General features: G+C 42.4%; 1 protein-coding gene across 32 annotated transcripts in view; it reads right to left on the minus strand.

Moving 5' to 3' along the window:
• ANK2 (ankyrin 2) overlaps window positions 1–16213 on the minus strand; it is a 568387-nt gene that overhangs the window by 81531 nt on the left and 470643 nt on the right. For 18 of the 32 annotated variants that reach the window (XM_061585317.1, XM_061585313.1, XM_061585322.1 and 15 more), the window contains 2 exons: window positions 15807–15879; window positions 5771–5915 (listed from right to left, as the gene is read on the minus strand). In XM_061585317.1, the coding sequence (XP_061441301.1) occupies window positions 5771–5915; window positions 15807–15879 (218 nt within the window). Of the gene's footprint in view, window positions 1–5770; window positions 5916–14960; window positions 15018–15806; window positions 15880–16213 lie in introns of all 32 variants that reach the window. The other 14 variants (XM_061585294.1, XM_061585292.1, XM_061585301.1 and 11 more) reach the window with 1 other exon arrangement.

The following is a 16213-nucleotide window of genomic DNA, read 5'->3' on the forward strand; positions in this document are numbered from 1 at the left end:
TAATGCACAATTTTTCCTTATACACTAGCAGAATTTATGAATAAGCAAAAACAAAACAAACACTGTCACCTTTACATCACCTTTATATGTACAACAACACTACTGAAAATCATTTGCAGTAGCAATGAGAGATGCAAAGGAAAAATAAACAACTTTCACAAATCAACTAAGGGCCTAATGTTTTTCACCTCAAAAATCAAAATGCAAACATACTAAGCTACATGGGGTTTTTGCTAAAATGATGTACTGATCCTGAAGCTTAGATCACTGAAGCTACTACCTGACTATAGTTCATACATATACATAAGAGTTAAATATATGAATAACGTCATGTCTAGTTTGGCTATGAAAACCTGGTCCATAATAAAATTGCTTAGGCTATCATTCACTTTTATCCTTAAAAAAATACAAAACCTTCAGTAGCAGAACCTTTCTCTATCAGTTCTTAAAGCATCTGGAACAATGCCATGCAAGGTTGGCAGAGAACCAAAAATGATGCTTTGTTAATGGAATGTTTTTATAGTTAACATGATCATTCAATAAGCCAGACAAATACAAGGCTGAAATTACTGCAGGTCTTTAAAGGCATCACTTGGTTCCTTCTCTGGTGGTTACAAACAGGGACGGCGCCAGGGAACAGCTAGGTTGGGCCCTGGCTGAGGGCTCCTGGGGCCTCTCCTTAGGGTGGGAGGGTACCATTCCTGTTCTGTGATCCACGGCAGTGTCGGCTCCCGACCCTGCCACAGACCGCGGAGATGGAGCTCCCAGTCACCTCCTCCCTTCCAGTTAGTGCAGGCTTCAATAAGCTTGCATACATGCCCCACCTACCTCTCTCATCCCTGTGAATGCAGCCTGCATGCATGCCAATCAAGATGGCAGTGGAGGCTTCCCTAAGGGGCTGAAGCCCCTGCTGCCATCTTGGTTGATGGCAGGCATGCACAGTCATTTACAGGGATGATAAGGATGTTTGGGCTGTGTGGACGGGTTTACTAGCCCCGCACCACTTGTATGGAGGGGTTGGGCTATGGTGCCATGGGACCAGGGCAGGCTGGTGTCTAAGGGCCCAGGCATGCCTTGGTGCTGGCCCTGGTTACAAACCACAGCACTTGCAATTCATTCAGTACCTATATGTATCATGGGACTTAGGCTGTTATGCATATGCCCCATTAGAGCAAAATATGGGCTTTAGCCACTAGTGGCTGCACAAAGACAACAGAAATTAATCAAAAAATCTATTAAAATTGTCAGGCAGATATCAAGACATTGTTGTCTTTAGTTACCTATGCAAGGCAAAATTAAATTAATTAGGAATATGCTGCTGAGGTGTCTTAAGTAAAGATGATCTGACAAAAAAATAAAGGGTTTTGATTCTAAGCAGTTGCTAACAATTAAATCCACACTATCCATAGCCTGATGCCTTTTATACTTTTTCTCCTGACACCTTTTATACTATCTAGCCTTGAGTTACTGGTTTGTAGACTCTTGCAATAAAGGACCCAATAACAATGGGCAACCTATCTCCTGCACTGATACTAGAACTTGACCCCCAAGGGCATTTTCCCATGCTTGTCTGAGGTTGGTTTTCCTCTTGTATGTCTCCTGCAGCTTCACACAGTGCATAAACAATGGAATTTGTTCCCACAGGAGGCAGTGATGGCCACCAACTTGGATGGCTTTAGAAGAGAATTAGACAAATACATGGAGGATAAGACCATCAGTGGCTACTAAGCATGATAGCTATGCTCTACCTCCACAATCAGAGGCAGTATGCTTCTGAATGCCAGATGCTGGAAACCACAGGAGGGAAGAGTGCTGTTGCACGCAGGTCCTGCTTGTGGGTTTCTCATAGGCACCTGGTTAGCCTCTATGTGAACAGGATGCTGGACTAGACAGGCCATTGGCTTGATACAGCAGGCTCTTCTTGTGTTCTTATTAAGCTAAGTCAGGTACAACAGTTCTTTCTGACTATTGCAACAGCTAAATATAATTGAAAGTGGACAGCATGTTATCTTTGTGACTTTTCTGAAATAAGCATGTGTCATCATGATTCTTTCTTAAGCCTGTCTTTAACTGACAGCATTGTACATGTCATAAAAGAGTGAGTTAAGATTTTGTTTGAGATCATTATTGATTGCAACCATAATGGTTGTCACTTCAAAACTGATCAACTCAAATGAATAAATTTGTTAAGTCCTTCACCAGCTCTGCGAAATGGATGAGGCTTTTAATGACAGATGCCACAAGGAAGCATTGAGGAGAACGTTATTTTCATGCTGCATAATACCTACCTGGGCATAGTACTAATGAAAGCATACAAAGAGGGGAGAGAGAAATAATAAACATGGAACAAAATAATGGAAAAAACATCCGAGTTTCTAAACCTGAACTTTAAAATGTCAGTTCTATAAACTTGGACTGGTTAATGGACTGAAGGAGATACATTTTCCACAGCACAAAACCATAGCACGTCCACTGAATTGCATTTGTTTACTGTGATAAAGACCCGTTTCTTTAGAAATTCATAAATGGTCAAAATGTAATGTATGTGTGGAACCTTTCCTGTATTTTCATAGCAATTCCTAAGATCAACTAAGAGTGCTTTAGTACTCATACTACTAACATTTGTTTATCTACAGAAATGCTCTTGATGGCTGTCTCATAATAGTGAATTCACATTGGAGATTTGCCAAACCTCAAGACTGAGGAACTTTTGGAAGCTTTGTAGTACCTTTTGTGTGTATGCGTGTGGGGTTATTCCTGAGTACGAGCATGGAGTTTTATTATTTGACAAGTTTTCATCTATAATGAAAATTTATTCTAACTCTACTATGTTTTTAAAAACATTGCTATCCAACATGAGCCTTTGGGATGGGAGAGTTAAAAAGGTAAATCAATTTAAAAAATGCATCTGTTCATGACTTTCCTCTTTCAACAAGCCTTTTAAGTAAACACCTTTATCCCTGTCTGCATCTGTATTGAAATTGTTTTTAAGATGTTTTACAAGATTTTTTACATTGTTTTATCAGTTGTTAGAATGCCACCCTGGACTGCTTTTGGGAGGAAGGGTGGGATATAAATTTAAGTAGTAGTAGTAGTAGTAGTAGTAGTAGTAGTAGTAATAGACCCTCTGTGGCGCAGAGTGGTAAGCGGCGGTAATGCAGCTGAAGCTCTGCTCACGGCTGGAGTTCGATTCCAATGGAAGGAGGAAGTCGAATCTCCGGTAAAAGGGGTCGAAGTCCACTCTGCCTTCCATCCATCCGTGGTCGGTAAAATGAGTACCTGGCATATGCTGGGGGGTAAAGAAAAGGCCGGGGAAGGAACTGACAATCCCACCCCATATATATGGTCTACCTAGTAAACGTCACAAGACATCACCCTAAGAGTCGGAAATTACTCTCACTATAAGTGCGGGGACACCTTTACCTTTTAGTAGTAGTAATGAATTATTGTGTTATTAATATATTCTCTTACAGGTCCACACAGCAGATCATGCATAAGCTTGCTTCTGCAAGCAAACTGAAGCCGATGGTTTGTGATGCTTCTTTTTACCACTAAGAGAGAGATTATCACTGAGTGAGAAGAGATCCACTGCAGTAAAGTGGTTAGAGTGTCAGACTGGGACCTGGGAAACCAAGTTTCAAATCCCCACTTGGCCATGAAATTCATTTGGTGACCTTGGAAAAGTCGCAGTCTCTCAGACTAACATACCTCACAGGATTGTTGTGAAGATAAAATGAATAGAATCATGTATGCCACCTTGAGCTCCTCGGAGGATAGAAATGTTGGGGGGAAATCATAGAATCATAGAGTTGGAAGGGGCCTTGTAGGCCATTGAGTCCAACCCCCTGCTCACAGCAGGAAATCCACAGCTAGAGCATCTCCCGCAGATAGCTGTCCAGCCTCTGCTTGAAGACATCCAGCGAAGGGGGGGGGATGGAAATGGACTGCCTTCAAGTCGATTCTGACTTATGGCGACCCTATGAATAGGGGTTTCATGGTAAGTGGTATTCAGAGGTGGTTCACCATTGCCTTCCTCTGAGGCTGAGAGGCAGTGACTGACCCAAGGTCACCCAGTGAGCTTCGTGGCTGTGTGGGGATTGGAACCCTGGTCTCCCACTACACCACACTGTGTTATAACACAATGTTATAAACCAATAAAAAATAAATATTTTAAACAGAATGTGCTTTGATTATTTTGACAGTTTGGATGAGGTCCCTAATAAATAATCCCTCCCAGAAATAGCAAACTATTCTTTTTATTACATGAGCACATAAATCTGAAATAGAAACAGAATTGTTCCATCAGTTTGTCTTCACAGTGCAAAAGACGTTTCTTAGTTTGCACTGCAAGTACAAGTGTCATACTATACTACACAGAGGGCTCTTAGCCTAGAGGGGAGAATACTATTTATTGTGTAACTTTTAGAAGAGGAAAATCCTAGAAACATTAAAAGGAACATACACGCTTTTAAAATTCCTATTGGTAACATCCACTGCAGGGCTGCCTATTCCCAGATCAATTACACTTCCAAATGAAGTGTGTTTTTTTAATATCTGGCACTATTATCACTAATTCCTTACCTTAGAATAAAAACTTGCAATGTATGTACTGTTTCTCTCTCTCCTGTGCACTCTCTCTCTCACACACACTGCTAGATGGTATAACCCTGCAGTAAACAGGGGAGATTGTCCTACAGAAAAACTAGGAATGCCCTCCCCAGCTGCCCACACCCACATTCATATCTCAACAGTGCACAGAGTCCAATTGTGGAACAATTCATTCTTCTCTTATGGGCTGTGGATGTAAACATAAACAACGGGTATCGGTTCCCACAGGAAAGGAACATGTTACTCCTTTGTTAGTTGCAGAGTTAAATGTGTTAAAACACATGTTTCACTTCTAAGTTTGAGTCATCCTGCTCTGTAGTAACAGATGGGCAACCAGACCTCAGGGTTAACCTCACAGACAACATTGCTCCTCCTTGTTTAAGCAAAGCAAATGTTAGCCCTTGTTCTGAAGCTGTGACCTTGACCTCTGAATTATGTACTGGTACATTTTATTTACATTTCAATACATGTTGGTATATTGATCCTCTTGATGGGTAAAGGTATAATTATTCTCAGGTAGGAACAGTTCCCTACATTGCTGTTCATGTGCTAAAATAATGCCAGGCTTGCTTTTTTCATGCAATGTTTAAATTGTTCATATCTGCTTTACTTAGAAATAGCCATTTCAGAGAATGGTGTTGTTAATAATTGGCAGCAAGGTGAAGAAATGGCAACATTATATACCAAATGTAAGCCTGTGAGAATAAATGGACTGGTTTGGTGGCATATCTTGGGAGAGTTGGGAAAAACTGGTCTTGGAGACCTAATTTTAGCTTCCTATGCTGTCCAGGAACCTGATCAGTCAATCACACCCTCACTGACCATGGCAATGTGAATAGATTTATTAGCCTTGTCCCCCCTGGGTAAGGAGAAACCCAAGGAAGCAAGGCTATATTCAGGCCCAGAGGTTGGGAGGGACTCTGTGAAACCGCTTCAACTCAACAAATCTGGGGGAGGTTTTTGTTCTCTTTGGGGACCAGTTGTCTTCAGAAATTATTGTTCTACACATCTACAGGCGATGCATTGTCCATGCCCATCAAAGCATAAACCAAGTCTCTGGGCCTGGGAAGTGCTCTAAAATTCATCCGCATATTGGATAGTTATTCTGAAAAAATAGTACAGACATATTAGAAAAATATATACATTCTTGGTGAACTAGTACCTGTCAGATCGGCCTCCTTCCAGGCTGTATCTCAGGTAGTTCATACCATCTAAGAATTGGCTGCTGGGTAAGGAATCATCACCTAATTCTTTCAGATCTTCTGGTCTAAGGTATTCTCCCCCATCTCCTGTCATAGTGTCATCACCTTGAGCCAAAACACACAAACAAATTCACAAGCTGAATAAATTAATGAAGCCCTACAGCATTTAAGTATGGATCACCGCCAAAACCACAAACAAACAAAACAGGAAACATTATTCTCATTCCTGAAGCACAGCAAGCACAAGCTGTTAATACACATTTAGGAAATGCTGGCACATTAAGTGGGATGATATCAGTGTTAAGCCTTTTTTAAAAAAGAATACTTCACATTGAATAATTCTTGTGTCTTTTGCCATTGTACATATTGTTGGCTGAAATAATTTCACTTTTGTTCCTTTTTCCACTCAGTTTCTTGGATACAGTTGGTCTCTGACACAAACTGCTTTCACATGAGACATTAAAAAATGGGCTTTGAGCCTCCATTGCACTCTGTGTGCTATATGAGAAAGTCATTAATGCAGAAGAGAAACAGAAATATATATATTCTAGCTGGTGGAGACTTTATATTGGTATTATACTAGGATTTTAAGAAAAACTCAGTTAAGCATCACGGGTGAACAGAGACAGGTGCCTTATGTTGGGTAAGGCTATTTGTGCATCTGGCTTAGTATTGTTTACTCAGACTGGTACAGAGAGGTCTTTCCCATCTGCAACTACCTGATCCTTTTAACTGGAGGTGTGAGAGACTGAAACTGGGACCTTCTGCATGCAGAGCACTGAAGAAATAGCACATATAAACTCTGGTGAACAAAAACAAAAGATATTGTTTGTGCAAATGGAACAGCTTATCTAGATTTGGGGGAATTTTTCTCATGCAGTGCTCTTGCACTATGACGACATTCATACTATACATTTTAGGTACTATTATACCACTTTAAACAGTCATGGCTTCCCTCTGTGGTGTAGTTTGTTAAGGGTACTGAAAGTTGTTAGGAGACTCCCTATTCTTCTCACAGAGCTATAATTTTAAAGTGGTTTAACAATCAACTCTGGGAATTGTAGCTCTGTGAGGAGAATAAAGGTCTCCTAACAACCCTCATCACCCTTAACAAACTACAGTTCCTAGGTTTCTTTGGGGGAAGCCATGACCATTTAAAATGGTACTATACTGCTTTAAATGTATTGTGCAGATAGGCCTACGTCAAAAACAGCCCTTCTATGAACTGAAGATGCTTGGATTCAAGCAAAAATAAATTCTGGGTCTTAGTCAAACTGTGTATAGTGCTGAGGCAGAACCATAATGGATCCCCCCACATTCATTATGCAGCAACCATCCAGCTGTCGGCACACTTGGATGAAACGGATTATTTGGATCCATACCAATCGGGTTTCAGGACTGGACATGGAACTGAAACAGCCTTCGTCGCTCTGGTGGATGATATGAGGAGGGCATTAGATAGGGGAGATAGTATGGCTAAGTGTAGATCAAGCCCTATTACACTATTAACTTTGAACCACTATCAGCTGGTAATGCTTGTTGACTCAACAATCTTGCACTGAACCAATGAGCCAGATACTCTCTTTGTAGTAGAGTGCCACGAGGATCAGTAAAGATGATGTTCTGATGAAGTTCACATGGAAATGCAGTTAAGGAATTGAGAAATGTACTGCTCTTTTAAAGTAATCCATACTCTTGCTACCTCCTATCTCCAGCTACTTTTTCACTGATAACTGAACTGAAGGCATATCATGTATTTATAACAGTGATGGGGAACCTGTGGCTCTGCAGACACGCTTGGACTCCAACCCTCCAAAACCTCAGCCATCATGGGCAATTTTAGGGGATAATAGGAGATGTAGTCCAACAACATCTGGAAGGCCACAGATTCACTTTTCACAGTTTCACGGTGTCATTTCTTATGTGAATCTTGCCTAGATAAACTTTGTAAACATAGCTACCACTCAGCTCAATATATTACATTGCCTCTGTGACTAGCCATGTTGTCTAGACCCAAATGATTGTCAGTTAAGTTGTGGCAAATATTCCCACCTAACTGGACCCAGAGATGATGGAGGATTCAGAGCTAATATTCATATTAATAATTCCCCTCAACCAAATGGGGCACAATTAAATCTGATACACAGAGAATAGTCATCCCTTTGTCTATTCATGATGGGCCCACCATCATAGTATCTGACAGAAACCAGATCACCTTTGGTGCCACACTAAAATAATAATAATAATAATAATAATAATAATAATAATAATAATAATAATAATTTATAAGTCGCCTATCTGGCCGATGGCCACTCCAGGCGACGTACACTTCAGTTAAAAATATATCATAATAAATACAGTACAACAATAAAACAGTAAAACAGTGACAGTTCAGAGTAGCAGGCAATTAGTCAAAAAGATTAACCCTCCCCGGAAGTCCCGAAGGCCTGTCTGAAAAGCCAGGTCTTCAAGGCCTGGCGGAATACATTCAGGGAAGGGGCATGCCGAAGATCATATGGGAGGGAGTTCCAGAGAGTGGGGGCCGCCACTGAGAAGGCCCTCTCTCTAGTTCCCACCAGCCTAGCTGTTTTAGTTGGTGGGACTGAGAGAAAGCCCTGTGTGGCTGATCTTGTCGGGCGGCATAATTGGTGGCGTTGGAGGTGCTCCATCAGATAAACTGGGCTGAGACCGTGTAGGGCTTTAAAGGTTAATACCAACACCTTGAATTGGGCCCGGAAAACAACTGGGAGCCAGTGCAGATCGGACAGCACTGGGGTGATGTGCTCCCGGCGACGACAGTTTGTGAGTAGTCGAGCCGCCGCATTTTGTATAAGTTGTAATTTCCGGACTGTTTTCAAGGGTAGCCCCACGTAGAGCGCATTACAGTAGTCCAAACGAGAGGTGACCAGGGCATGTACCACCAATGGGAGCTGATGAACAGGGAGGTAGGGTTGCAGTCTACGTATGAGGTGTAATTGATACCAAGCCGCCCGGCTCACTGCCGAAATCTGAGCCTCCATGGACAGCTTGGAATCAAGGACAACCCCTAGGCTGCGGACTTGGTCCTTTAGGGGCAATTTCACCCCGTCGAACATCAAGTCAATATCTCCCAACCTTCTCTTGTCCCCCACGAGTAGCACCTCGGTCTTATCAGGATTTAGCTTCAACCTGTTCCTTCCCATCCATCCACTTACGGATTCCAGGCACTTGGACATGGTCTCCACAGCCAACTCTGGTGAGGATTTAAACGAGAGATAGAGCTGAGTGTCATCTGCATACTGGTGACACTGCAGCCCAAATCTCCTAATGATAGTCCCCAGCGGCTTCATATAGATATTAAATAGCATGGGAAAGAGGATAGAGCCCTGTGGCACACCACAATTGAGAGGCCAAGGGTCTGAAACCTCCTCCCCCAATGCTACTTGTTGATGCCTATCGGACAGAAAGGAGCGGAACCACTGCAGTACAGTGCCTCCTATTCCCAGTCCCTCCAGGCGATGTAAAAGGATACTGTGGTCAACAGTATCAAAAGCCGCTGAGAGATCGAGGAGGACAAGAAAGGTGAATTCTCCCCTATCTAATGCCCTCCTCATATCATCCACCAGAGCGACGAAGGCTGTTTCAGTTCCATGTCCAGTCCTGAAACCCGATTGGTATGGATCCAAATAATCCGTTTCATCCAAGTGTGCCGACAGCTGATTAGCCACCACTCGCTCAATGACCTTGCCTAGAAATGGTAAATTTGAAATAGGGCGAAAGTTATTCAAAACTTGGGGATCCAAGGAGGGCTTCTTTAAGATGGGCTTCACGACTGCCTCCTTGAGGGCTAATGGCATTACACCCTCCTCTAGGGATGCATTAACCACTGCCTTAATCCCCTCGCCCAATTTCTCTTTGCAGCTCACAAGGAGCCACGACGGGCAAGGATCATTTAGACATGTGGTAGGCTTTACAGTTGAGAGCACCTTGTCCACATCCTCAGAAGGAAGAGGCCGAAACAGATCCCATTTAACCGGCTTGCAACTGGCCAACTCTGGTTCATCCACTGTGTCCACAGCGTATGGGATCAAGTTCCGTAAGTGTTCGATTTTATCAGCAAAGTGCTTTGCTAATTTGTCACAGGAGGCCTTTGACTGTTCCAAGGGTTCCTGAGCAACTGGACTGACCAGGCTTCGGACCACCTGGAACAACCTCCTGGGACAGCACTCTGCGGACGCAATGGAGGCAGCAAAGAACTTTTTCTTTTCTGCTTTCACTGCCACTTGATAGTTAGCTACTGCTACTCTAACCTGTGTCCGGACATCTTTGGAGCGTGATTTCCGCCACCGGCGTTCTAGTCGTCTCACCTCCCGTCTCAGATTACACAACCGTGGTGTATACCATGGCACTGAGTTCTATTCAGGGGGAGAGGACGTTTCGGAGCCACCCGGTCCAATGCCCTGGTGATTCCCTCGTTCCACTCTCTCACCAGGGCATCGACCAGGCGGCCTTCAGCAGGTTCCCATTCCCCAAGCGCAGTCAGGAATCCTTCTGGATCCATCAGGCGTCTGGGGCGGACCATTCTCATAGGTCCTTTTCCCCTGCGGAAGGTGTGTGGCATCGAGAAGTCTATATTTACCAAATAGTGATTTGACCATGACACAGGGATGGAAAAAACCACCCCCAACTTCAGAGCACTTCCCTCCCCTCCCAGGACAAACATAAGGTCGAGAGCATGACCGGCTACATGGGTAGGCCCAATATTACTAAGGTGCAGTTCCCAGGAAGCCATGGTCTCCAAGAAATCCCGAGGGGCTCCAGTGAGAGTGGTCTCGGCATGCACGTTGAAGTCACCCAGCACCAATAATTCTGGGGACAACGCCCGTACAGCCGAGACCACCTCCAGCACCTCGGCCAGGGAGTCTGCTGTGCAGCGGGGTGGGCGGTACACAAGCAGGATCCCCAAACTGCCCTTCGGGCCCAACCTCCAGTACATGCAATCAACAAACTTGGTCCTATGAAGAGGAGGTCTGGTAAAAACTAAAGACTCCCGATAGATGACTGTCATTCCCCCTCCCCGCCTTCCTACCCTCGGCTGCTGTGCGTAACGGAAACCCGGTGGGCACATGGCCTCAAGAATGGGGGCTGAGGCCTCATCCAGCCAGGTCTCCGTAATACATGCCAGGTCTGCCCGCTCATCCAGGATAATATCCTGGATGTGTGATGTTTTTTGTGCTACAGACCTGGCATTACACAACAGCAGTCGAAGGTCGGTAGGAATCCTGCATCCCCCAGTTGTCGTCTGGTTCTGGACAGACCCGGAACATGGGATGGGTATTAAGCATCTATCCCCAGTTCCCCTAATCTGGCCTGGTCTGCCAGCAGTACCATTCCAGCGTCTGCCGCCCACTTTTTCTATAGTTTGGCCCCTCACCCTCCCTGTCACATCCCCCCCCGGTTTGCACATGCCCCTATCCCTGACCGCCGACATCGCCAGCCATAAAACCATAAACTTCAAGCTCCAAGACATAAAATATCAGAGTGACAACCATCAGTTAGGAGTAATTAAATCACACTGATATAATAAGACCTATATTATAAATTGTTAAGTGGTTCTACTTAGTCAGACAATTGTATAAATTTATTTATTTATATATATACCGCCCCACTGCTGAAGCTCTCTGGGCAGTTTACAGTAACTAAAAACATTAAAACAAATATACAAATTTAAAAATACATCTTTAAAAACCATTTAAAACACAATTTAAAAATTTAAAACAATTTAAAACACATGCTAAAATGCCTGGGAGAAGAGGAAAGTCTTGACCTGGCGCTGAAAAGATAACAGTGTTGGCACCAGGCGCACCTCATCAGTGAGATCATTCCATAATTTGGGGGCCACCACTGAGAAGGCTCTCTCCCTTGTTGCCACCCTCCGAGCTTCCCTCGGAGTAGGCACCCGGAGGAGGGCCTTTGATCTTGAATGTAGTGTACAGGTGGGTTTGTATCGGGAGAGGCATTCCATCAGGTATTGTGGTCCCAAGCCGTATAAGGCTTTATAGGTTACAACCAGCACCTTGAATTGGGCTCGGAAACATACAGGCAGCCAATGCAAGTGGGCCAGAATCGGTTTTATGTTTTATATGTTCGGACCGTCTGGTCCCTGTTACCAATCTGGCCGCTGCATTTTGCACAACCTGCAGTTTCCGAAACGTCTTCAAAGGCAGCCCCACGTAGATTACTGAAGTGCACTCTAACTTGGAGGTTACCAGAGCATGGACAACTGAAGCCAGGTTATCCCTGTCTAGATTGGTTGGTGGCCCAGCTACGCCCCTAAGTTGGTAGAAGGCACTCTGTGCCACCCAGGCTACCTGAGCCTCAAGTGACAGAGATGGTTCTAGGAGAACCCCCAAGCTACGAATCTGCTCCTTCAGGGGGAGTGCAACCCCATCCAGGACAGGTTGGACATCCACCATCTGGTCAGAAGAAGCAACCACTAACAGCATCTCAGTCTTGTCTGGACTGAGCCTCAGTTTATTAGCCCTCATCCAGTCCATTGTCGCAGCCAGGCACCAGTTCAGCACATTGACAGCCTCACCTGAAGAAGATGAAAAGGAGAAATAGAGCTGTGTGTCATCAGCATACTGATGGCAACACACTCTGAACCTCCGGATGACTGCACCCCACAGTTTCACAGATAGATTATCTATTGACTGAGGTTTTGGTTTTAAATGTTGTGTTTTTATTCTTTTTATGTACGTCGCCTAGAGTGGCCATTAACTCGGCCAGATAGGCGACTCAGAAATAAAATTTTATTATTATTATTATTATTATTATTATTATTATTGTAGATGTTGAACAGCATGGGGGACAGAACTGACCCCTGCGGAACCCCATACTGGAGAGTCCAGGGTGCCAAGCAATGTTCCCCAAGCACCACCTTCTGGAGATGACCTGCCAAGTAGGAGTAGAACCACCGCAATGCGGTACCTCCCACTCCCAACTCAGCCAGTCGTCCCAGAATGATCTATGGTATCGAAAGCCACTGAGAGATCAAGGAGAATCAACAGTCACACTCCCCCTGACTCTCTCCCGACAAAGGTCATGATACAGGGCGACCAAGGCTGTTTCCGTGCCGAAACCAGGCCTGAATGTTGAAAGACATTCCTGAGCTAATAATTTCTTTGTGTGTTCAGATGCATACCAGATACCTTCCCATGTCTAAGACATTTAATGTTATTCTCTAGCTGAATTTGCTGGTCTTGGACCAAAATAAATTTATTTATTTACTTATTCTGTAGCTGAAATTTATTGTATTTCTTTCATGTATTCAGATATATTGAGGAATGTACCATCTTGTTATATTTTAGGATAGTTAATTTTTATCTGACAATTGCGATAAGCAGCAATTAAGCTAGGAATGTTTCATAAATCTGTTATCTTCAAAGGAAAATTTAGTATAAATATTCCTGCATTTTAGTATCAAATCAGTCTTCTCCTAGGAGAGACTCACTAATGCTTGCATCCCCAGATAGCCTTGTAAGGTCCAGGTAACTAAACAAGGTATCTCAGCTCTGTATCAACTAGGTTGTATCAATGTGTTATATGCATGCTATATGTCAGGATTTCAGATCTGTTATGCTTTAAGATATGCAATTCCTTAAGTTGCTGTTATTTTGATTCTATGCTGATTAACTTTTACTCTTTCTGATGTAATGTGTAAATAGTTTTATAAGTAAAGGAAATTTGTTTAACTGATTTTATCTGTCTGAACACTTGTTCCCAAATCCTAAATTTCCTGTGTGCTAATATGAGGAGGGGGAGCTAACTCTCTCCCCTTTGATGTGGCATCTGCTTCAGGGAAAGCTAAGGTGAAGCTTAACTACCAGGCTCACGACCTCCAACATAGATAGCACACTTAGACTTCTACCCTGAACAGAGCAAATCTGTCACAAAGTGATTACAGTGACGTCACATTATGTCAGCCACACACAGCTCTGTGATGCACTTATGAAACAGTCAGCAATTGAATTGCTAACATGGAAATACTGAACATATGTCCCTGCTGAGTGGTGAGAGATGAGGCTGCTGAGGGCAGCAGCAGATAAAAACTATCTCCTCACAATTCTCTGATGAGGGAAAAATATGGGAACAATATCCACTCCTGAAATAAAAGAATACACTGAGGCATTTTGCAAGTGGCATCTCTGGAATCTTTAGAAAGCTGTTTCAGTGGCAATTGCAGATAAAGTCTCCAGTATATCAAAGAAAACTTTCTGCAGCAGCTATACATTCATAATATTTCATGAAATTCATCTCCTTTTTGAACTACCTCGCAAGTGGGCAATACAATAACAAAGAAAACCTTGTGCAGAAGCTACCTAGGTAAAATCTGCAAAAATTCTTACACTGAAGAAGAGTTTTCAAGGCTTTGAAATGCACTGGATTATTGAAATACATTGGGGGGGTATTCCTTTTTAACATGAACCTGAAATGTTTAGTATTCTATCAAAACTACATTCTATACAGTATAACATGATGCCCAAGAAGAACTTGACATTCTTTTCTAAAGAGAATGTCGTGTTGAGGAATGTCACACAGCAAAGAAATATCATCGTCATTTCTACTATTTATGAATGGCGTCCATGTTACTGTATCATTACAACAATAGAGCCTATATAAAGAAAGGCAATGCAAAACTATCAATGAAACACAAAACCACAAAAGTTAATTTTATCCTTCCAAGGTACTTCATCTAAATTTGATAATACTAGATTTCAATTTGCAGAACATGAACTACATATTAAATAGTATTAGAAGACAACACTAAGCATCCAGGGAACCAGCCCTTGCGCTAGCCAACAGGGAACATTGGATACAACCCTAAATATTAGTTGCATATTGTTGTAGACAGATAACATAAATATGCAGTGTAATAATACTGGTAATATTTTCTGGCTTCTGCTAAGTGGGTTTGTTGTTTTTGTTTTTAGCCAGGGTGGGCAAAACTGAAGCCATGCAGAGACCCACATTCAAATTCAGTGGCACAGATCAGTGTTAGGCATTCCATCACCATGTACAGATTGTTTTTGTTTCAGAAAAAAAGGGGGCGGTAAACAATTAAAAAAGAAAAAAGTTTGTGCCTCACTCCAAGAACTCTTTATATAGTACCTGTGTCACTAAAGGCTTCCTCATCAGTGAAATGGTCATAGTCAGAATGTTTAAAAGCTGCATAACACATAAGATAAATTTCAGGACAAGAGCCAAAAGGAAGCATCTAATCCTCATATGGTAGATTGAGAAATAATGCTGTTACCATATTATTTAAAATAAACATTAAAAAGTTGAGAGAGTATATTCTCTACATAGTAGATCATTCTAGAGGCCATTCTAGATGAGTCATTGAAGATCCATGATCTGCTCTCCTAACTGCTTAAATTTATCTCAAAAGCAACTATGTAATGCACACTAAAACTGGAGGTGGCCTCCCCTGCCCACAGCGGCTTTTAAAAGAAATTTAAACAGATTAGGACCATATAACAGCATGGCCTACATTGACATCATGGCTATTCAGCATTTTACACATGAATATTTCCTAATTCTACTTGGGGACGCCAAGGATTGAACATGTTGCAATCAAAGCATGTACGCTACCACTGAGCTATGGCCCGACCTCGTCCAAACATGGACCTTTAATGTGTCTCACATTTAGTGCTAACTTATATTTTATTTATTTATTCAATTTTTATTTTGTCCTTCCTCCTGAAGGAGCCCAGGGCAGCAATGAATATTTAACATGCATTCATACATACTGATTTTGTTTTAAGCAAATGGTTTTCTAAATCTTGTGAATTAATCATTTTTTCCATAATATGCAGTTCTTTGAATCCAGAGTTTTAGCTTGCCTCTTGTTTATCAAAACTTCTGTGCTAAAGGCAATAAATTAATATTTTAAAAATGTAAGTATTCAAGAAACTAGCTTGACCCATGGAGCCATCTGATTCATGGTGAGCTCACCTTCCTCATCAGAAACATCCAAAACTTCGGTCATAGTCTCGGGTACATTGAGCTTGTGTTTCTCAGTTACAGTCTGCAGAGAAAAAAAAGACATCAAGAAACAGGTTAAACAGTGCAATAAAACAAAATAAAACCCAAATACCAAAACCCAAATCACCCAAACTAATACATATTCATTATGATAATTTTCAGTGAAGTCACACTTCAGTTTGACTTTGGCATTGCAACCATGTTCTGTAGTTCTTTTTTTTCTCCACAGAAAACTTCCTATTACTTCTTGGCCACCTGTTGTAATGAGCAGCAGTTTCCTTTAGCAACTGATGGTAAGTTTTAAAACGCCTTTAACAGATTTGTTAATAAATAATACATGTACAAAACTTTTCAAGTTTTGGTGGCAGGGTGGGTTC

The sequence above is a fragment of the Rhineura floridana genome, chromosome 9 (genome assembly GCF_030035675.1).
Source record: "Rhineura floridana isolate rRhiFlo1 chromosome 9, rRhiFlo1.hap2, whole genome shotgun sequence".
Taxonomy (NCBI): Eukaryota; Metazoa; Chordata; class Lepidosauria; order Squamata; family Rhineuridae; genus Rhineura; species Rhineura floridana.